Source organism: Rhododendron vialii, chromosome 2a (assembly GCF_030253575.1).
Source record: "Rhododendron vialii isolate Sample 1 chromosome 2a, ASM3025357v1".
In the NCBI taxonomy this organism is placed as follows: domain Eukaryota; kingdom Viridiplantae; phylum Streptophyta; class Magnoliopsida; order Ericales; family Ericaceae; genus Rhododendron; species Rhododendron vialii.
Genome location: NC_080558.1, coordinates 21,904,392 through 21,926,309, shown reverse-complemented (window position 1 = coordinate 21,926,309; position 21,918 = coordinate 21,904,392). Strand labels below are relative to the sequence as shown.

Below are 21,918 nucleotides of genomic sequence, written 5' to 3'. Positions count from 1 at the left end.
TAAGGTAAAATAAATATTTTTTTACTTTTCCGAATTAATTTCGTTAAGACGAATCAAAAAGTCAAAAAAAAATTGGAGCAAAACAAACAAGCGTAAAAAAAATTTAAATAAAAACAAAATATTAACTTTAAAAAAAAGTTAAGCGAAAAGGGATTGAAAATGGTTTTAGACACAGTTGTATCCAAATAATACTTTAAAAAATTGTTTATACACTGGGAATATATGACATAGACTACTGCCAAAATACCATCGATATCTCTTCCAATTTAACCACCACACACACAATCTCTCTCTCTCTCTCTCTCTCTCTCTTCACTCTGTCACGCATCAAAGCAGTAGCTGTTCCCTCCACCCAGCAGTCGCAGCGCTGCTGCTTCTGCAGCCGCTGCAGCTTGCAGGTAAGAGCTACATACACAACACACATATGTATATACGCCAAAGCGTGATTTGATTCCTACAAATCAAGAGAGAGAAAGTAGTAGCAGTAGCAGTAGCATTTTACTCGTTTCTTTTTTTAAGAGAGAGAGTGAATTGCAGGCTCTCTCTCTCTCTCTCTCTCTCTCTCTCTACATCTTCTATATCTATATCACACCAGAGCTCTCAATTCTGTTTCACTTTCACTTTTCTTATTCCTGTCCTAGGGCTTTTTTTTCCTTCCCCGGAGCAGATGTGTGGACTGATCGATCTCAACGCCGCTCACGACGGCGATGAGACCGCGTCGTTCGATTCTACTTCTCCTTCCTCCTCTGTTGCTGCTGCTGGTTTGGCGATAGGTTCGTCGTCTTCGCACGTGTGCCTGGAGCTGTGGCACGCGTGTGCTGGGCCCCTCATATCCCTGCCGAAGAAAGGGAGCGTGGTGGTTTACTTCCCGCAAGGCCACCTGGAACGCGTCTCCGAGTCTCCGGCCGCGGCGTACGACCTCCCTCCTCACGTCTTCTGTCGTGTTCTCGATGTCAAGCTCCATGTGAGTATGCAATTGCATAAATTTTATTATGGTTATTCGTATTTTAGTAAAAGCTTCGTTTTGGTACGAAACACCCTGACGAGCAAACTCAAATCTAAGCATAAATTTGAGTAAATTCTCCTTAATGGTTTGAATAAAAATTTGAGTCCCCCTCGATTTGAGAATAGTTGTAAATTTGAGAGGCACGAAACAACCTTCTAAATTTTGGAGTTATGGTTTCAGTCTCCCTAGATTTGAGTAAAAAATTGAGTGAAGTTCCCTTTAATACAAGTTTGAGTCGCGGAGTGGAGTTGGTTTTAAGGTGGTTTTACTCAAATTCTGTGTTTGAGGAAAAGGTTAAGGGCTGGAGCTTGGAGATACTCTTAACATACATAATATAATGCAGGGTTAGTACTTTTGTGTTCCTATTTTACTTGAATTGGGTGTCGGCAAGTGGGCCAGTGTTTGGCACACTGGTATTTTAAGCTGAAATGGAAAAGGCCAATCTTTTTCAAATCTTCATGCCGCCGTGTGGTTACACTAGAAAATAAACAGAATGTACGTTAATAATGAAGTTATTATGCACCGTTACATTTTTTTCGGAAAATAATGCGGTAGAGATACAATCTGAATGTTGTTGTTTTTCGGGTTTGAGAGTTTGGATTGATGGATTCTACTTGGATTTTCCTGTTTGGACAGTTTTGCTAATTTTGGATTTGTTATGAAATAATCTGTTTTGTGGGTAGGCGGAGGCGGCCACTGATGACGTTTATGCCCAAGTTTCCCTAATTCCTGATATGCAGGTGAGTTGTGGTAAAATATGTTTTTGTGCAGAATCTTTGGATATATGCGGTGTTTGTGTGTGCATGACTCTGCCTTTCAGCACTATGGACTGGAGTCTCTTTGATCAATGCAAGGAAGATGTAAAGTGGTATTAGTCATGGTAGTACCTGATTTTCATCATACCAGGAAATAGACAACTTGAAGAAAGTATACCAAGTTGGTGTTCATTGACAGCGATTTACGGGTGTCTGGGAGGAGTTTGGGTATGAATTCATCGTTTGGTGAGACAAATATTTCACCAAATTTTTTTAGAGAAACTTTTGCAGTTGAGCTTGAAAATATGCAATGACATGGGAGTATTTTAAACAATGAAGATTGGAGCATTCAGTTTTTTCTAAAGAACTTATGAAAATTGGCTTCTTGGGGTAGCCGTTGGGAATTTTTCAACAGATTTTGATCTTGAACCGTTGGAGATTTCATGTCATATCAACCTTTAAAGTAATATATATTATATACTCAAATTTGATGGGAAAAGAGAGCAAGAATTGGAGATGGCCTTTTGGGAAGTATCATTTGGTTAGGATTATGGGATAGTGAATAAATTATCTGCCTTCTAATTAGAATATGCTTTCTCCGATTGCTGTACATGATGTAGGAGAGTGAAAACTAGTGTATTTACCGAAAGAATGAAACCTGAAGTACAGTTTTTCTAGGAAAGGGCCATTTAAATAACCAAATGAGCCCAAAGATATTCTGGAGTGGTTTTTCTTTGTATTCACTTTAGCAGGGTACACTTTTTTGTGGTTTGTTGATGAGTAATTTGAAACCTTTTGGGGTTAAATATGTTTTATATCTCAATTTACTGCATGAAGCAGATTGAGCAGAAATGGAGAAAAGGGGAAATTGATGCAGAAAGTGAAGAAGATGACATTGAAAGTGTTGCGAAGTCTACCACACCCCACATGTTCTGCAAGACCCTCACTGCTTCTGATACTAGCACACATGGAGGTTTCTCTGTCCCTCGTCGGGCTGCGGAGGATTGCTTCCCTCCCCTGGTAATTTTACTCTTTACTTTCTCTTTTTTTTGTTTTTTCGTTTGAATCCAGTTTATTCATATAACCTGAACATGTACACAGAAATCTGCATGCTCAGTTTCTTCTATGCTTTACGATCCTTAGTTTTCCAGTTATTTTTCTCTGTAGGACTATAAGCAACAAAGGCCTTCACAAGAGCTTGTTGCAAAAGATTTACATGGAACGGAGTGGAGGTTCCGGCATATCTACCGGGGTCCGTTACAATATCATAAATCTCATATGCTTCATCTGTTGACGATGAATTTTCTTTGAGTGGAACAATAGGCATTTGACTTGTTATGTAAATTATGCAGATTGGTTTTGATTTTCCAACTTTCTCATCTACTTTTTCTGTCTGAGCAGGTCAGCCTCGAAGGCACCTGCTTACTACTGGTTGGAGTGGATTTGTCAATAAGAAGAAGCTTCTCTCTGGAGATGCTGTGCTCTTTCTAAGGTAGAAAATTCTCAATCTGAATAGAAATAAGAATTGCTATTTAGATGCTTACATTAATCTGTGGCAGGGCTGGTGATGGAGAATTGCGATTGGGAATCCGAAGAGCTGCTCAAGTCAAAAGTGATTCTCCCTTTACAGCTCTCTCTAGCCAGAAGTTGAATGTCGGCAGTATCAGTGTTGTGGTCAATGCTATATCTACGTGTCGCATGTTCAATGTTTGCTACAATCCAAGGTATCCTAAGTGAAATGTTTTCCAGTAGAGGTTTGATTGTTGTTAATGACAACTCTGTGTGGTCAGATATGGCATTCATTTGATGCAGCTGATCTTAATGTACTATTCATTTTGATTCAGCACTGTGTCAGATTTTGTGATGATTTTGAGTGTTTTTTTGGTCTTTCTCGTTTGGAAGTCTCAGTTCAAGACTATAACTTCAAGGTTGGGAACAGCCCCTGCACTCCGGTGCTCCAATGAACAACATTTCTCCAACTTACTATATTAGAATAGTGGTCGATCCTCGGGAGCTACATTTGTAACTTAATGTTTTGCTCACGCGGTTATATTCTATCTTTCCAAGAGTACGACCCAGTACATAGTTCATGTTTGGGGAGCATGCTTGACAGGGGGTAGACATAGGAGGTAAAGAGATCCCCCTCTTTGATCCCCACCCAGGCATTTCTAATCCGAGATAAGGGATTAAGGATGAAACTTCCATATTCTTTGTACAATTTGATTACAGATGAGACCAGAAAGGTCATCATTGGGGCAAATAATGCAATAGTAGAGGAGGAGACACATTCATGAAAAGCGAGAAGCAGTGATGTGGGGGACTGACCAACTATGAATGTCACTTATCTATTGGCTCATTTTGATGGAAAACCGTGTTGCTCAGTACTGAAAGGGACTGCAAACCACTGCGATATTGACCTTCTATACGTGTACAAGTATTTGGGTATTATATGTATGTGCATACTCGCTAGATGGATTTACTGAGAATATGCAACAACTAACAAGTTGTTTCTGAATCAAAGATTTGAGAAAAGGCTAGATAGTTATGTAATAAGTTCACGTTTTTAACAATTTACTGTTGATTTTGATGAGTTTTGTACGGATAGCCTTCTGTAAACTTTGATCCACTTTTAGCATGCACATCTATCACTTTGTTCTTTTACATGTTTTGATAAATATTTTTACTCTCTGCGCGGTTCTCAATAAGTTTCTCTATCTATCTCTCTCAACTCATTACCACTTAAGTCATTACCTCAAAAAAAATTCTCAAAACTTCAAACTAAACAAAGTGAATGGTTTTCTCTTCATAGTTGAGTTTGAAAGTTAACTTTCCCAAAAATTTTCTGCATTAGCAATCAAACAATGAAGCTATAATGTTTCGATGATACCTTATTGATTATCATTTTAAGACATATTTCTTTCATTCCGTGCTAGTACACGTGTTCTCTTAAATTGCGAGATTACCAATGTGAAGTATTGAAACAATGTTGGGACATCGTTGACCCTCTAATGTCTAAACTGTTATGTGCAATTTTAGAACTTTCTATCATGAATATTTCCTGTTGCTCTTTAATTGTTTCAAGTATAGCCAAATGTCAAATTCTAGTTTTACTTGTGTGGAGATATTGGTGCCACAGCGGAAACCTCTATTGTGCATCTGTTTCACATGATGGACTAGATTGATGACCAAAGGGTTTTTTTTTTATAAGTACCAAAGGTTTGTAGTTATAGTGCTTAAGTCTCATCTGCAAATGCTGCCACGCTTGCTAGTTTGACTACTTAAGAAGTGATTCAGTCTTGGAGAATGGAGATTAGTTATATAAAATTGACCAAGATTAAAGCTTTAGTTAATTTTGTCAGCTATATCAACTAATTAACTTCTAGGTCCTCTACATATTCTCCAAATTTTCACTTCGCCTTTCTTTGCTCCTAAAGTTGACATGCTAATTTGTCGGAGTTTTTTATTTGATTTGTACTTGCCTCTTTTCTTTATAATATGTACACTTACTCCTCTGACATCTGATGTAAAAGAATTATGGGTGTGTGATTTGGTTATCTCTTCTCCCGTCCTAACCTTGCCTCGGAAATTCTACTGCATTTTGTAGGGCTAGCTCATCTGAGTTCATAATACCATTCTGTAAATTCTCAAAGAGCCTTGCTCATTCTTACACTGTTGGAATGAGGTTTAAGATGCGTTTTGAAGCAGAAGATGCAGCTGAGAGAAGGTCAGTACTGTTCTGGTTGCAGCATCCAAAAGGATGAATTATCAAATTCTAATGTAGAGCATTTCTGGCAGGTATACTGGCCTGATTACTGGGGTTAGTGACTTTGATCCTGTTAGATGGTGTGGCTCAAAGTGGAGGTCCCTATTGGTATGCATTTGTCTTGGTGGTTCTTTATGTATTTGCATGCAAAAGGTTTTGGTCAGGATGTGCATTTTCTTGAGCAATGTTTGACATTGTGAAATAGGCATTTGTGTTGAGTCACAGCCCGTCCTGTGCTATAAAATTTGCAAAAATGGTGAAGATAATATGACACCTTAATCAAGCTAGCCACTTCGTCTTGTACTTTGATGATCAAGCACCTGGTGATTATTAACCCACTTCGGCAGGTAAGGTGGGATGATCTAGACACTATCCGACATAACAGGGTCTCTCCATGGGAAATTGAGCCAACTGGTTCAGTTTCTGCATCCGGCAGCTTGATGGCACCTGGTATGAAGAGGGCAAGGATGGGTTTGCCTTCAACAAAACCAGATTTTCTGGTTCCCAGAGGTCCTGCGTTTTCCTAGAGATGTTTTGTTCATAAATTGTCTTTGATTTTTTAGTTTGTAGATATTAACCTCCTATTTTACATTGTTCAGATGGGACAGGAGTGTCGGACTTTGGGGAATCTTTGAGGTTCCGGAAGGTCTTGCAAGGTCAAGAAATGATGGGTTTGATATCACCTTACGATGGTGTTGATGTTCAGAGTCATCACCCATCAGAAATAAGGAGGTGCACTCCTTTTTCTGATAATTCAAGGATATCGGCAACAGGAAATTCTGCAATTTCCTTTGAAACCACAGGCTTTGGTGAATCGCTTAGATTCAATAAGGTCTTGCAAGGTCAAGAAACAGTTTCAGGGTCTGGAAGAGGCCTCTTTGCTAACACGGTACATTCAAACATGGCGCAAGGAATCACTGATTGTGTTCGAGCTTCAACCTCTTGGAATGGATGGTCTCGCCTAATGCAGGGTTGTAATACTTACCACAGCCCCTCTGCCCAACCATTACAGGTGTCATCGCCTTCTTCTGTGCTAATGTTCCAGCAAAACCGCATTCCGACAACATTCCATATTAATCTAGCGGATAATAATGAGTTTGGCAACCAGGTTTCGTCCTCTAGGTCCGTGAAAGATGGTGGGAACCTCACATCATCTAGGAAGGAATACCCTCAAGGTGTTGATTCGGATGGTCATCTGAAAGAACGTAATAATCAACTGGGTATCTCATGTTCTACTTTCACAACTCATTCATCATATAAGGGCAATCAAGATTTAGTCATGGCTTGTAAAAGTAGCTGCAGACTGTTTGGTTTTCCCTTAACCGAGGAAAGAAATGCCGTAAGTAATGATTTCAGTCCCAATCAAGTTTCGTCTTGTGAGGAGCGTTTGCTTCCGAAGCCTCCTCCGGTGAGTAAGATAGTTGGGAGCAGTTGTACTAAAGTAAGCGACCTCTATGCCATTAGAGACACCCTTCTTGATATTGCATTGTAGTTTGTTTTTGTGTTGTACTATAAGAACTTGAAAATGGGGAGAGAGTTGTTGCAATGGCAAATGAACTCCCCAACTTCATAGGCTCAGTGATCTGATTTCGAAGCAGTAGTTGGTAACTAGGGATTTGAAAGAGGGTTTTGACTGGTTTGGTGAATTGTTATAACTTGTTCACGAGGATTGCGAGGATGATTCGTTGCTGGTTGACGATTTTGTTTCGCAGTAAGTACCTTTCTTTTAAATTTCTGTAATTTGCACTGTACTCCGGACCCTTTTGGTTTGATTGCTTGTTTATAAAGAATAAGCGAAATAAAAAAGCATGGAGAAAGCCCACTTGTTAGGCAACCAATTGCTTATTTCTCACTGCAGTATTTTCTTACTAATGAGCAATAAGCAAATGAGCCTCCACTATTAAGCAAATAATTAGCAAGTGAACTAAAGCATCTGGATTGTCATGCCTTTGAGCTAGAAACTGAAGCGTGTGTTTCCTTTTGCTTTCAATCCTTATTTTGAAGTATTCTCAGCTATGTTTTGCAGGAAACACGGTGATGTTTTCCGGTAGTGAATTGTTGGAAGATCAGCTTGGTACTGTGTAGAATTTCTCAGCCTATGAATAGATCTTGTAACTATGCTTGTGAGTTGTGGCTTAACTCTCCTCTATGGGTAAGAAAAATTGTACTCTATGGGTGAGAAAAATTGTAGTTGATTTCCTATGATTTTCTGACAGTAGTCTTAACTTGGTAAACAAACTGCTTAGACATAATGAAACAGTTATTTGTCTATCCACCTCAGAGCTCGGAGATGCTTTTTTTAGCCAATATTCAATCTGTGCATATTCTGTACCTGAAATTATTGGCCTTTGCTTGCTTGATGGATTTCTACCTACTTGGTGTGTAGATTCGGAAGTATGCCTTCTTTTTGGTTCTTAAGTAACTTTCTCGTAGTAATCTTTACTCGGTTAACGACTGCTTAAACCAACACGATACACTTTAGTATGGACACTGGGAAATGGGAATGCTTTTTTGAGCGAAAATTTACGTTGCCCAATACTTGTTTGATAGATTGCTGCGTATTTTGATATTCTTGCCTCGAGGATTTGAAATGATGCCTTAGATTTCGTTTTAATTTGCGCTAATGTTGTTTGTCCTCTGTCTGAGCGACAATTGTTTCACTGATCTGGCTTTACCCACTTCTTGTTCATCTGTTCGCTAAGTTGGTTCATTTGGTTTCACTGATCTGGCTTTACCCTCTTCTTGTTCATCTGTTCGCTAAGTTGGTTCATTTGGTTTGGGTAATCTCCGATTCCTGCTTGGGACTTGGGCTATCTCATCATTGATATTTTATGAACCTCCAATCTAAATAGGAAACTAACGTTGAATTCTGCGTAGTTTCTTTTTCTTTTTACTAATTTTTTTCGCCTTATCGCATCACTCCACCACAATCTGAGTGCAGAAGCTGTTTCAAGAAGTCTTTTCAGGGGAAAAAAAAAAGCTGTTGAAAATGACGGAGGATCCATGATTTCCTGGAGTTAGGGTACATATGATCAGTGGTTTTGGGTCTAAACTTCATATTCAGTCCAAGTACCAACTCCACAACTCTCTTTTTTTTGGGTCCAACGGAAATTCAATAAAACTTAAGGAATAGAGTACCACATTAAGAGTGCAACCAAAGTTTTGGGCAACTGAGCATAAGAGCTCACAACCTAATCTAGCACTTGCCTGATATTTAGGCTATCTCTAATTACAAATTCTCTCATCGCGATGGGCATATCATAACAAACACAAGGTCTTCCGTGTGTTAAGCTCCCAACCTAGCAAGGTGGTCAGTGTATTGATTAGCCGAACGGGGGATATGCCCAATTGTAGAGTTAGTCTGAGCCAGTAAGAAATGAGCTTTCATTGATCAGCACACTCTGTGGATGATTGCCTGAGTTTCCTTCCGTGACGAGGTCCACCGCTACGAGTGAATCTAATTCGATCTTCACATTTTCCAGCTTCCTTTCTAGTATGATTTCCAGTCCCTTGTGTATGCTCCATAGTTCCTCCAAGCTCGATTTAAAGCTTCTCTTGCCATAGTATCCCATGATCCAATCTCCCAAATGGTTTTTGAATAAACCTCCAAACTCACCTACTCCATTCGAGTCATACCAGCATCCATCAGCATCCATCCGCATTCAGCTTAATATTTCCAACTCCACAACTCTAGTCTCTCTTCACATCTATTTGGACTAGATTTGATAAATTCACTCAGTACCCAGGAGCCACCAAGGTTTTATTGGTCGTTAACTTGAGGGAGTCGAGGTGCATGTAACTTCATGCATCGGTTATCAAACAAAAAGTTTGCAACGGTTTGGTACTCCAAAATTGAATACCATGAGTTTACGTATAATTCCTCACTCTCCATGAGGATATTGCTACGGTTTACGTGGTATATTGAAGTGGGGTTATTTTTCCGGTTTTAAGAGTTGCTACTAATTAACTGGGATAGAGAGTACGTAATACATAAGTTGCAAAATACAAATGCCTTCCCTGGCCTACAATGCTTAGTTAGGGTTATTTAGTCCTTAAATAATGGAGAAAAATATACTTACGGATCCGTGAAAACATGGTTGAGAACCATATAAGAAACCCTTATTTCATCTAAAATGAACCATATGGAAAATATGTCATTGAATTGCTAAGCCTCGGGATTTGAATAAGTGATCCTCCTTTACACGAAGTCCCAACAATTCCCATATTGCAAGGCATATTCTGCTGCTAAGGCCAAGTCTTGATCGCTTTTGATATCGTCGGTTGCTTCGGACTCGCTATGCCCACCACTGAAGTGAGAATTTCCTCTAGACCTTGATGCCGAAATAGCGGCAGCGTTTCTGGTTAGGGTTTCATCGCCGCTGCTTTTATGATTTGTCTCGCTCTTGCCGTCTCTGGTGGAGAGAGACTGTAGTTGTTTGCCACCACTGCCTCCTCCGCGGAAGCCACCACTGCCTCCTCCTCCGCCGAAGCCACCACCGCCTCCCCGGCCTCCACCTCCCCTTCCCATGATATTGATCTCATATAGGGTTTTGGAAAGGGTTTTACTTTTGCCCCGCTAGGGCGTACGCTTCTTATGGAAGAGAAAATCCTCTAATAAATTGGGTATATCTGAATGGGTATAGAGGCGGATAAAAAAAGAAAAAGAAAAAAGAATGGATATGGATTGAAGCCCCATCTCAGTAAATGGGCCTGTTCAAAAAAAAATAAAAAATCAGTGAATGGGCCAAGTAAAAGTCAGAGTGTGTGTTTATTATTATTATTATATATATCATGAGTTAAACCTAATCTAACCCGGGGGACTTGGGGAGGGGAATGAGTACTTACGGAAATCGAACCTTGCTTATGTGCATGTGAGTATAAAGGAGGCACCAATGGCACTCCGCTCCATTTGCCAAAAAGGCGCCAACTCCTTACCACTGAACGACGAGATGTAGAGTTGGTGAAGTTAGTAACGTGGCAAGATAAGACTTAAAGAGAGGGTCAAATTATGGGCTAGTACTATATCACAAGCATTAGATTTATTTTAAGAGATTAAATTCTCTCCGCCATAGGTGGAAAATCTCAAGTTTCTACAACTTGCATTTGTGGATCCTACCGTGCATGTAATGTGGTAATCTAAACCGTTTATCTTGCAAGACATGCAGAATAGTATATTTACGCAAAAAAAAAAAAAAATTAGCTTGAGCGGATATTGATAGGTATATAATATATCAAAAACTGAATTTTGGTTTGTAAGATGGACGATCTGTGTTTTTAAAGTTCAACTATCCATGACCCTCTATTTTATAAATCAAAATTCAATTTTTGATATGCCTATCGATGTTTAATTTAATTTGATTTTTTGCGTGGGTATACTACTCTCCTAGTCTTACAAGATGAACGGTTCCGATTACTACAATAAATGTAAGGTGGGCCCCATAATAATGTGGTGAAAACTTAGAGTTTACCTATGGTGAAAAAAATTTAATCTCTTATTTTAATCATACCTATCCAAATCATGACTCCATTTTGTCAGGGAAGTTCCCAATTTCCATTCAACACAAAAATTAACAAAATCATGGTAAATTTTTTTTTTAGAGCAGCCAGTTTGTGCATGTGCATATATTGACAAAGTTTAAGTTTGTCTTTAGTTCTCCCTTGCCAATGTCCCTATCGATTTATATAAGTGTTTCCCACTTTTCCGCCACATAGGCGTGTGCGGTATGAGCGTGGGCGTGCCAGGACTTGTTTTTGTCCAACGGTTGTAGGCGTGTGTGTCTCGATCTGATTTCGTATATAATGCGATTGCATGTGACCTAAAGGGTGAGGTCACAAAAAGGTTCGTGATTTGTCACAACGAAGTGGACTTAAAATTTTCAACCGTGTAAGAAAAAGTATAACAAGAAGAATTTTATTATATCGAAATAATAAAGTTGGCAATAAAAATCCGAATCGCTTGTGAAAGTAAAATAGTAAATGGATTGGAATTGACTGAAAATAAAAGATAATTAAACTTTGCTGGAAAGTTAAGGTTTGAGAAGTGCTGGGGCTTTGATGGGTGCGAGGACCCCGTTTTTTCCACCTTGCAAAACTTATATTTATAGGCGAAATTCCATTCCAGCAAAACAACTGCCGACTCCTTCAAAATGAGCCAAGTGTCTCACTTTGCTGACCCATGGCACTTTTTTATCTTATTACTGTATAATCCAACGAAAAAGGATATGACCAACAGTCACTAGTGGGCCACTAAACATGCCCAGGCCAACCTCTATTATTTTCATGCGTGCACATCTCCGAATAAATCAACCTCAAAGGAAAATTATTTAGGGTTTGTTTGGAACTTGTGGAAAAGAAAAGAAAAAAAATAAAAAAAATTTCTTTCTATTGTTTAGTTGGGAGAAAAAGAGAAAAAAAAAAATTTAAGTTCAGTGAATAATAATTTTTCTCTTCTATTTTCCTCCATTTTTTTTCCCTTTCTTTTCTTTTCCATATGTTTCACACATAGCCTTAAGTGTATCTCGCTGCACACCAGATAATAAAATTAATGTGGTTCATTAACAATTAGCCTGAAAACTCATAAAAAATAATCCCAATTTAATTAATATTTAATTAAATGACATTCCAACGTTTACCCAAAATTTAGTGCCAAAAACGGTTATAAACAATCGGTCTTGCTATTGTCAGCTTATTGAGCTGACGATAAACACAGTAGAAGATAAAGAAAATATGTATTTCTGTGTACTTTTTACGCCCTTTAATACACATTTACAGATTTACTATTGTCAATCCATTGGACTAATTTTAAAATTTTCTTAAACAATCGGCAACGTTGTTATTGTACCTTTATTTTATTTTTTTTGACATGAATTGTACCTTTATTTGTGGGCTCTGAATTCACAAGTTTTGCCACTAAATTAACATTAATCCCCGACAACTTTAGACTGTCCCGTGAGTTTCTTCTTTCTCCGAGTCTATATTCAGCCACTTTTTCTCTTTGAATTAAAATCAAAGTTGTAATGTCATGCGAAGCTTCTCAATATTTTGTTTATAAAATAATGACTCATTCTCGTGTTTCTACGTGGACTGGAACCAAGGGACAATCGACAACCTTTACTTAGGGCTACAAATGAACCGAGCCGCTTGTGAGCGGCTCACAGCTCGGCTCGTTAGTGGCTCGTTCAAACTCGGCTCGGAAGTTAAACGAACGAGCTCGAGCCGATTTTTTCAGCTTGTTTTGTAAACGAGCCGAGCTCGAGCAAGAATAAGCTCGGCTCGAGTCGGCTCGCGAGCCGGGGTATATATACTTAAGTTTAAGATTTTTATTGTTATTTCATAATTTGTTCTTTCCGTTTTCACTTTCCAGTCAACCAAAGGAGGAGAGAACACACGCACACTAGTACACTCCCGCTCCATAGGAAAATGAAAGATATATACCTTCACATTCAAAATATTTTTGGTTATATTAGGCCTATGTGATGATATATATACATTTTCCGTTAGTCCGTTGAGGCTCGTGAACAAGCTCGAGCTCGAGTCAAGCCAAGGCCTGCTCGGCTCGTTAAGTTTTCACTGAGCTCGAGCTCGAGTTCGTTAAAAATTTAATAAACAAGTTTGAACACTGTAAAGCTCGACTCGGCTCGTTTGCAGCCCTACCTTTATTCCTTCCAGTTTCAATAGTAGTAACGGATTTAGTAGGCACTGGTTTTTTAGACCCATATAGACGTGGTTTGATAGGAGGGATTAGAGGTAAGATTGCACTATTATCCTTCCACCCAATTTAATTCCGTGTTTGTGTGACATTTATAATTTATCAAATATTCCCTTGTTTACCCTAAAAACTAGGGTTGTTCACGGTCTAGATTGATCGGATTTCTATGAATCTAATCATAATCTGTATCTCTCAGTTTTTAGAAAATACAATCCAATCTTAATTCAAAAGTCTCACGGTTCGGTCCCAATTTTATTCACGAATTTTCTTCCATAAAAATAAAATAATGCTACTACCAACTAAAATTGTGGGAACTCATCCCAAGCAAGGTCCCACATGGGCTAGAAATTGAAAATTGAAACAGAATATAAGTGATTCCGACTAACTACTGTATAACTTGATGTTAACCTTTTGAGTCACGTGCTTAGGCGAATGGTTATCAAGTTAGCTGAGGCGGGTTATTATAGTTGGTATCAGAGCACTACCTTGGTCTACATGGTGGAGGCCACCTCTAGAATCTGGTACAAGCATACTGATTGTGCTGTACAGAGCTAAGTGTCACATCATGACTGACTAGTTACTGTATAACTTGAGGTTAATCTTTTGAGCCACGAGGTTAGACGAATAATTAGCAAGTCAGCAGGGGCGGGTCGTTTCAAAATGCAAAGTGCAAACACTAATTAGTGTTATGGAATGTAATAACTAATTTGCAGCTTTGCTGGTTTCAAGGTTCAGATAACATTACAGCAAGTTAGTTCTATTGTTCCAGTCCAGAATCGGCTAAGACAACAACCAAATAAAGTCTAAGCATTGTCCAAATTCCACCAACAAAATATTTAAATTCTGGTCAAGCATTATCTACTTATTACCTTAAGTTTGTAGTATTGTCACATTAATGTAAAATTGTTAAAAAAATTCATAAGTATTAGTAAAGTTATAATTATTTATAAATATTATACACACACACACATTTTAAAATTTTTTGTTTTTTTAAAACGATTTGGTTCGGTTAATCCACAGTTTTGAAATGAAAATCCAATTCTGATCCGCATCTCACGGTTTTAAATTTTTTGAATCCGTGTCCGAACCATTAATTCATGGACAAAATCCAAAAGGCACGGATCGATTTGGTCCAAACCGGTTTCACGATTCTCGATTTTTCTTGGACAGCCCTACTAAAAACGATGGATTAAGGGCAAAGTTACCAAATTGGAACTTTATGGCTCTGTTTGGTAAAGTTTATATTTTTTGTTTCTCATTTTTATTTTCAATTATTTTGAAAACAAGCCTAAAAAACATGTTTTATGGGTTCAAATGTATTAACTTTTTTGGGTGATTTCTGGTTCAATTGTCCAAAAATTTAATGTTCTAATTTTCAATCTGTTTGAATCGGAACGAAGATTTTATTTTTATGATTGTCCAAAAAATTAATTTTACTTTATGGGTTCAAATGTAGTAATTACGAGCATTTAAGATAAAATGATAAAAAAAAAAAAGATCTTCGCACCGATTTAAACAGATTAAAAATTGGAGTACTTCATTTTTTTAGACTGTTTACATATTAAAAAATATGGTTAAAAATTTAAGTGCCCTAATTTTCAATCCGTTTGAACCGGTGCGAAGATCTTATTTTTTAATCATTTTTAATGGTAGTTGGGGTTAGAGAAATTTTTTTGAGTTCAAATAGAATCGCTCGTCTATAAATTGCACTATGGACAATATGGACAGTTGAGCCACTAATCCTTGTCAAGCGGTATTCAAAACAAACGTATGACACACGGGATTAACCTTGTCCGCTGTTGAATCCCATGCACAAACAAATATGAGATATGAGGGACTATACTCTCAGATAGTCTCCTCCCTAACAATCCCCTCATTATAAATAAACATGAGATATGAGGGACTATACTCCCAAATAGTTCCTTCCCTAATAATCTCCTCACTAATAATCCCACCACAATCCCATCTAATACAATCTCTCTAATCAAACTAGGCCATACAGTGATGGATTTCGGCTTCTTTAGATGGCATTTGTCTGAAAGGGAATCTTTGATTGGCTACTTGTCAATTTTAGGTTTGGATCTCGGATTGAGCAGAAGATTGCTCCTTGAGCATGATGCCATTTTCTTATTCCTATTATAATCTTGTAACAATTTCAAGATTAATGACTTCTAATGATTTTTTTTTTCACTTTGGTTTGTTGCTCTTAGTTTTTTTTTAACGATTTTTAGCGTTTTTGTCTTTATTCAAATTTTCTTCAGTTTTATTAATTTTGCATCAAACTTTTGTACATTATTGGTTTGTCTTAACAAAAGGAATCGGAAAATCTAAAATTTTTTACTTCCTTTTGGGCTTTATCTTGGTTATTTTCAAAAATATTTGAATAAAACTAAAAACTTTTGACGAATCAATAATTCAAGAAAGTTTGGTGCAAAACTACTAAGCGTGAATTTTTCCTAATAAGGACAAAATGCCAAAAAGCCAAAGAATGACACCTTAACCCACTCACCTAAGCAATTGCTCACTAAGGAGTAGGACTTGAGCCGAGCTGCCCAAGAGCAGCTCGTGGCTTAGCTCATCTTATTTAGTAGTTGAGTCGAGCTCGAGCTTGATTTTTAAGTTCATTTACTAAACAAGCTGAGTTTCGAGCTTGACTTGGCTTGTCTGCACCTCGACTACACAAACCCAAACTTCCTGACGTCAGAAGTCAGCCCATAACGTAGTCCGAGAGCCTTACCTATCTTTCGGATGGGCCCAACATGAAACAACTGGCCCCCTTTTCGTGGCGGTCCAATTTCCTCAGTGTCAAAAACTCCCATGTCAAGAAATTTTTCGGTCATTGGATTGTGAGATTTTTTAATTTTTTAATATTTTAAATCCAACGATCGAAAAATCTCTCGACATAGGGGCACAAAATTTTTTGGCAATGAAGATCCTTCCTCATGGTTGAAGTTGGGCAAACATATGTTGCAGTACTTGTAAATCAGTATAGAGGAGAAAAACTTGCAATCCGTAAAAAAGTTATGTTGCTCAATTGAGCGTAGTGCCGGCCCAACCCCAAGGTCCAAGAGGCCTCGGCCTTGGGCATCTCAAAAATCCCAAATTTTAGGGGCACTCCAATATTTTTATTACTTGAGTTTGAGTAAGACTTTTTTTAAGCCCAATAGAATGAAAAAATGCCCATTTGAAGGTAATGAGTCAGCCCAACCCACCATCCCATAAGTCAAAGTGCCCAACCCATCATCTCATAACCTAACCCAAGTGCCCAACCCATTAAATCCCTAAAATCATTTCCCCCAAACCGCTGAATAACACCTCCCAAGTTAACTATACCGATTAGTATTGCCACGGGAAAAAAAAAGCTTTTCAAAGTTGAAATTGATCAAAAATTATCTTCGAATAATTATGTCATAAGAAAGACTAAATGAGTTATCCATGTTATCAATTGAAAATAACTTGGGGAAAGAGAGGGATTACGCAAATTTAATTGATACTTTTGCTTCTAGAAATGCAACATAAGTAATATTCAAGTGAAACTCATACATTCTTAAGATAATATGTATTTGCCTATTTGAAGACTTTACATTTTTGTGTTCGTATGTAATGATTAGTAGAACTTTATATTGGTTTGACTTTCTCATATTGTGATTGTTGCTATAAAAATTGTTAAGTATTAGCTCTTTAAAGGCACAAATTTTTTTATTAGATTTTGGACACTAAAAACTCTTGGACAGACCTTGATCGCACACATCCAAAAGTTTCGTTGATTGTCGAAACAAATGGCTGAAATTACATGGAGCTATGAATAAGTTTCAGAAATTGATATTCACGTTCTCTTTTTTAATGCAGGCGCTGCACTAAAAAAGAGAACGCGAATATCAATTTTCTAAGTTTCTCTCGAGTATGGAGCAGGGGTTGGGGCAAAAGACTTGAAAGGCCAATCCGTGGTCGGCGAGAGATTTGGTTTGGAAAGCCAAACAGGGGTCCACCTTCCTAGGAGGCTGGCTGGCTGGCTGGCCCCTATCTATGACTGAAGGCCGCCGTTTACTGGACTAGAAATCCGTCTGACCAAATCAGTGACGCAACGCCACGTCAACAATTGCAAGAGACGTCATGACCTCCGTCATAGCGTTGACGCTCAAGTCTTCCTATCCTACCGGCCAGCCGAGTAAGGAAGTAAGTATCCACTGTATACCCAGCCCACATAACATAACAATGGGTGTACTCTTGGCCACCTGCACTCCACTCCCGTTTTCACGTACTTGATTTTAGGTTGCATTCTTTTAAACTTTTATGCCTTTTTTCTTTCGAGTGTTTTGTTCATTTTAATTTTTTGAATTTTTGTTAGCTTCATGTTGTATTATTTGGATTAATTATCCATCTCGAAGAGAGGAGTCTAAAAAGAGAAAATTATGACCAAAAGAAAAAAAAATTCACTAAAGATGAAAAAAAATACCAAAATGATGTCTTTTTTTTTTTGACTAAAGTGTCGTCTCATATAAATATTTTTTTTAACGCCAGTCCACTTTTTTTTTTTTTTGGATTTCTCTTGTCAAAACGAATGATTAAACCCAAAAAATTAACGACGAAAAGCTTCAAGTTGCAAAAAGTAAAAAATACCAAAAAAATATTTCAGACAAAAAATTTACGAGAACGCGGCCTAGCCTTAATCTTCTTCATCAAGAATTTTAGAAGTTTGAAATATTTTTGAAAGACATTTTATTTTTGTTGTTCACATTTTTCTCAAGCTCACACACAAACCCTATGCGCATGTTATTACTATGTGTATTTTATCGGATGTCCCCGAAGGAACGTTATTACTGTGTATTTAGTATAAAAAAGTTTTACAAACAAAGTATTTGTACAATAGATGGTTTGAGATTATATATGCAGCAATAATATGTTGAACAATGATGCTACAGTTAGTCTAGTTGGTCGGTCGGTTTGTCCCCTATGCAATAAAGCAATTTGTTCTGAAATTATCAAGTCCATTTGATCTGATCAGAAGGAAATTGAGTTGAGGAGCGCATAAGCTGACTTGGAGCTGGACAATCCCAAAGTGGCCTAACCCTTCTTTAGTGGCCGGTGGAAGACCATACCACGTCATAGGCCCAACATACCAAATTCCTTCTCCCAGCTCCACCAAAACCGTAACCTTATAATCCCCCCAATCCATGCATATGTTCTCCCCATCTCCTTCCCTTCCCTCCTCTCTCTCTCTCTCTCTCTCTCTCTCTCTCTCTCTCTCTCTCCTAATTCAAGAAACTCTCTCTCTCTCTCCTAATTCAAGAAACTCTCTCTCTCTCTCTCTCTCTCTCTCTCTCTCTCTCTCCTAATTCAAGAAACTATGCAATATTCTATCCCATACACATCAAAAAGAGCAATTCCTCTTTCCACCTCCAACTCCTCAAACTCCGACGGCTCTAAGCCGCCACCGTCTGTAAATACTAATCAAGATTCCATCCAAACAGGGGCAAGTGTGTCAAAACTGGTGTCCGAAAATTCTGTCATAGTGTTTGGGAGGCGAGGGTGTTGCATGTGCCACGTCGTGAAGCGCTTGCTATTGGGTCTCGGCGCAAACCCGCCGGTCGTGGAGGTGGACGAAGACCAGGAAGCAGCGGTGATCGGAGATTTGTCGGCTATTTCAGGCGGCGGGGGAAATGGCGGGGAGGGGATGCAGTTTCCAGCGGTTTTTGTTGGTGGGAAGTGGTTTGGTGGGTTAGAGAGAGTTATGGCTACTCATATTTCTGGTGAATTGGTTCCTATGTTGAAACAAGCTGGAGCTCTTTGGCTTTGACTAATAATCAGCCCTTCTAGAATTAACTCTCTCTCTCTCTCTCTCTCTCTCTCTCTCTCTCTCTCTCTCTCTCTCTCTCTCTCTCTCTCTGTGTGTGTTTTGGATTGGGTTTTTGAGGAATCATAAAAAGGTTTCTTCTTTTTCATTGATTTGTCTTTTCTTTTCCCACATTATACTGTATTTCCTAATGAAGTGCTCCGTGCGTCCCAATAATAAATGTCCAGTCCGCAAAATAAAAATTTTAAAAAAATACAAATGTTTTAAGGAAAATTCAAACTTTTTTAAATAATTTACTAGATATCCACAAGTTCTTCTAATTAATGAAAAAGTTTGATTTTTTTTCTTGTAGAAAATGTATTTATTTTTAAGTTTTTGTTTTACAGATTCGACATTTATTTTGGAACTGAAGTAGTAGCAGTAGATTAAGAAGGGCTATAGATACTGTTTGATCATGTAATTTCGCTGTAAACGGTGTATATATGAGTGGGATTAATTTGTTTTACTTCGTGAATTAATTCCCTGCACCCGCCCTAGAACGACTAATTTAGGGAAATCCCCCTCTACTCCTCTAGCAAGAGGTCCAATTAAACTGGGGTTAACGTGTTATATAGTATGGACTAGTTCAACGCAAAAAATGACTGTGTACGGGACGTGAAAATCGAATCCAGACGAAAGATTTCTTAAGGCTTCAAATAACTAACACTGCGTCAAGTCATGTTCTTAAAAACTTTCAATTAAGAACAAAATCGTGGGTAAACGAAAGTCACAATGGTATACTTTTTTTATTTTTTGAGTGCACAAGGGTACGTATACATACGCTTGTATCATAGGTTGTAGAATACGTAACTAATTTCATCGTTCATTAGTGGAGGGTCCATTTGAATATGAGCAATTATCTGTTTATTTGTTTGCGTGTACATATGCTAGTTCCACCGTCCATTTAATTGGTCCATGAAAATTTAACTACCATTTCATCTGTAAATTATTGGAAGGTTTAATTTTTTACTACCATTAAAGTACTTCTTCAAATTCCAGAAGAAAATTCAGATAATTAAGGACAATTTTGTGAAATATATAGTTGCTAGGAGAATTGGACTAGTCCAACTATGGGAACTTACACTAATTTTTCACTTGGTCAAGTAGATTCGAGGGAAAGAATATCATAGCTTCGCCGAAATGTTGAAACCAAACCACTTAAATTTCCATTTTCTTTTCACCAGACCTTGGGTTTGATTTGACTTTGATCGATGTCCTATTCTTTCAAGGCCACTTATATTTGCATTTTCTTTTCAAGGCTGCGCGTTTCTCCTAAATTTTTTTGCCTAATTTTTTTTTTTTGGTATTTTTTACTTTTCGCATTTTTTTTGAGATTTTCGTCGTAATTTTTGGAAGTAATCATGACGAGAGGGATCAGAAAAGTATAAAAACATGGACCGATGTTAGAAAAAAATTATATAAGAAGACACTTTAGATTAAAAAAAAAAAAAAAAGAATAGCTGTTTTGCTATTTTTTCGTCTTTAGTGATTTTTTTTTTATACTTTTGGTCATTTTTTTTTTTGGTCATAATTTCAACTAAACGTCCATTCAACGGAAACAACTTGTCTAAAGTCCTCAAGTTACTGACATACGTTTTAGGGAAACCCAACTCTTTTAGTCAAATTATATGGGGCCAGCTACCTGAATTCATTAGTATTTTTCAATTAGCCTAGCTAGTCGCAGTTGTTTATGGTCATCTTGCTTTGCTGTTTCCATGAATTAATGGTATAATAAATATGGTCAGCCTTAGTGGTCTCGAATACATCTTGTCACACACTTGTTTAATTTTGCACTTTAGCTTAGTTGACAAGAATTAATGGAGTATTTAGTGGGAGACTCATAATGCATTTTCCCTGTTAATGTGGATGAAGTTATCATCAATTTGGACATGCTTGTACGTACACGTGTAATCTTTTTTAGTACAAACAGTTTGGACAAGTTTATGCACGTAATTTAAAAAAAAAAAAATTTCAAACGGAATTACATGCATCAAACGGAAAATAAACCCGCAATTATATTAAGCCCAACTTATAATCCGAACAATTAATACCTATTTTGGGGAAGAATGAAATAATCCATGCTTTTGGCAAGGATTGACTCCCTTACCTTTCCTATGCACTTGTTCAAGAGAGGCCAATTAAACAAACCCTAATTGGTTTATTGTAATTTAAGTAAAGTTTATTTTTAACATTACCGCCTTTCCCCTTTGGTTGAATTTCCCTTTCCTCCTTTCCCTTAATAATATGTTACTTTTGTTGATAAAAAAAAAAACATGGCTTCGCTTTCTCTCTCTGCGAGAAGCATTGATGTACTGTATTTGATTAATTGAAAATTTTGGAATGATATGCATGAAATTGAGAAGAATCTCTCTCTCTCCCTCTCTGGACATTCGCCGGTCGATATGTGATGATGTAGACTCAAGATTTATTAAATAAGAAACTTCATCATTGTGTTTTTCTTGTATTATTATCATCATCCTTATCTTCCCACTGTTTATCATAAATAAATCAACAGCCTATTGACACAGATACTGCACAGATTTCAACGTGGGATTCACTACGGATTCTACACAAATTGTCCGAGCACCTATAGGTATTAGATTGAGCTGATTTTTGCGTGAGCCATTGAAAATATATTTTACATTTAATGAAAGGATCAAATTGTTTGTGTGGGACCCATAGTGGGCCCCACATTGAAATCTGTGCAGAATCTGTGTAAACAGACTTATTGTAAATAAATTAATTAGAGACTTGTGTTGGAAAGTTTACCCCCTTTCCGTACGAGAATGAAGAGGTACTCATGCATAGGGATTGTCATTTCGTCCGATCCGTCCGTATTCGATCCAATTCCTG

At 37.7% G+C, this 21,918-nt stretch overlaps 2 protein-coding genes across 7 annotated transcripts; both read left to right on the top strand.

Moving 5' to 3' along the window:
- Window positions 1-247: 247 nt before the first annotated feature.
- LOC131315968 (auxin response factor 3) lies at window positions 248-7,799 on the top strand. 6 transcript variants are annotated; one of them, XM_058345229.1, is made up of 12 exons: window positions 248-398; window positions 642-964; window positions 1,690-1,746; window positions 2,602-2,781; window positions 2,929-3,013; window positions 3,163-3,253; window positions 3,321-3,485; window positions 5,366-5,485; window positions 5,557-5,632; window positions 5,872-6,034; window positions 6,124-7,235; window positions 7,551-7,799. In XM_058345229.1, exons 2-11 carry the CDS (start codon window positions 668-670, stop codon window positions 7,014-7,016), a joined length of 2,127 nt encoding a protein of 708 aa, XP_058201212.1. In that variant the 5' UTR covers window positions 248-398; window positions 642-667; the 3' UTR covers window positions 7,017-7,235; window positions 7,551-7,799. The 6 variants fall into 6 exon arrangements, with proteins under 6 accessions (XP_058201212.1, XP_058201213.1, XP_058201208.1 ...); XM_058345230.1 differs by having other exon boundaries at window positions 7,538-7,799; XM_058345225.1 differs by having other exon boundaries at window positions 2,599-2,781.
- A 10,628-nt stretch (window positions 7,800-18,427) lies between these two features.
- Window positions 18,428-19,525, top strand: LOC131315969 (glutaredoxin-C9-like). Its single transcript, XM_058345231.1, has one exon. The coding sequence runs from the start codon at window positions 18,580-18,582 to the stop codon at window positions 19,027-19,029; it is 450 nt and encodes a 149-aa protein (XP_058201214.1). The 5' UTR covers window positions 18,428-18,579; the 3' UTR covers window positions 19,030-19,525.
- Window positions 19,526-21,918: the final 2,393 nt, after the last annotated feature.

Coding starts and splice junctions, on each gene's coding strand:
- LOC131315968 (XM_058345225.1), top strand. CDS start 668: ATGTGTGGACTGATCGATCTCAACGCCGCTCACGACGGCGATGAGACC. Junction 1,747..2,598: donor CCCTAATTCCTGATATGCAG/GTGAGTTGTGGT, acceptor TACTGCATGAAG/CAGATTGAGCAGAAATGGAG. Junction 5,486..5,556: donor GAAGATGCAGCTGAGAGAAG/GTCAGTACTGTT, acceptor CATTTCTGGCAG/GTATACTGGCCTGATTACTG.
- LOC131315969 (XM_058345231.1), top strand. CDS start 18,580: ATGCAATATTCTATCCCATACACATCAAAAAGAGCAATTCCTCTTTCC.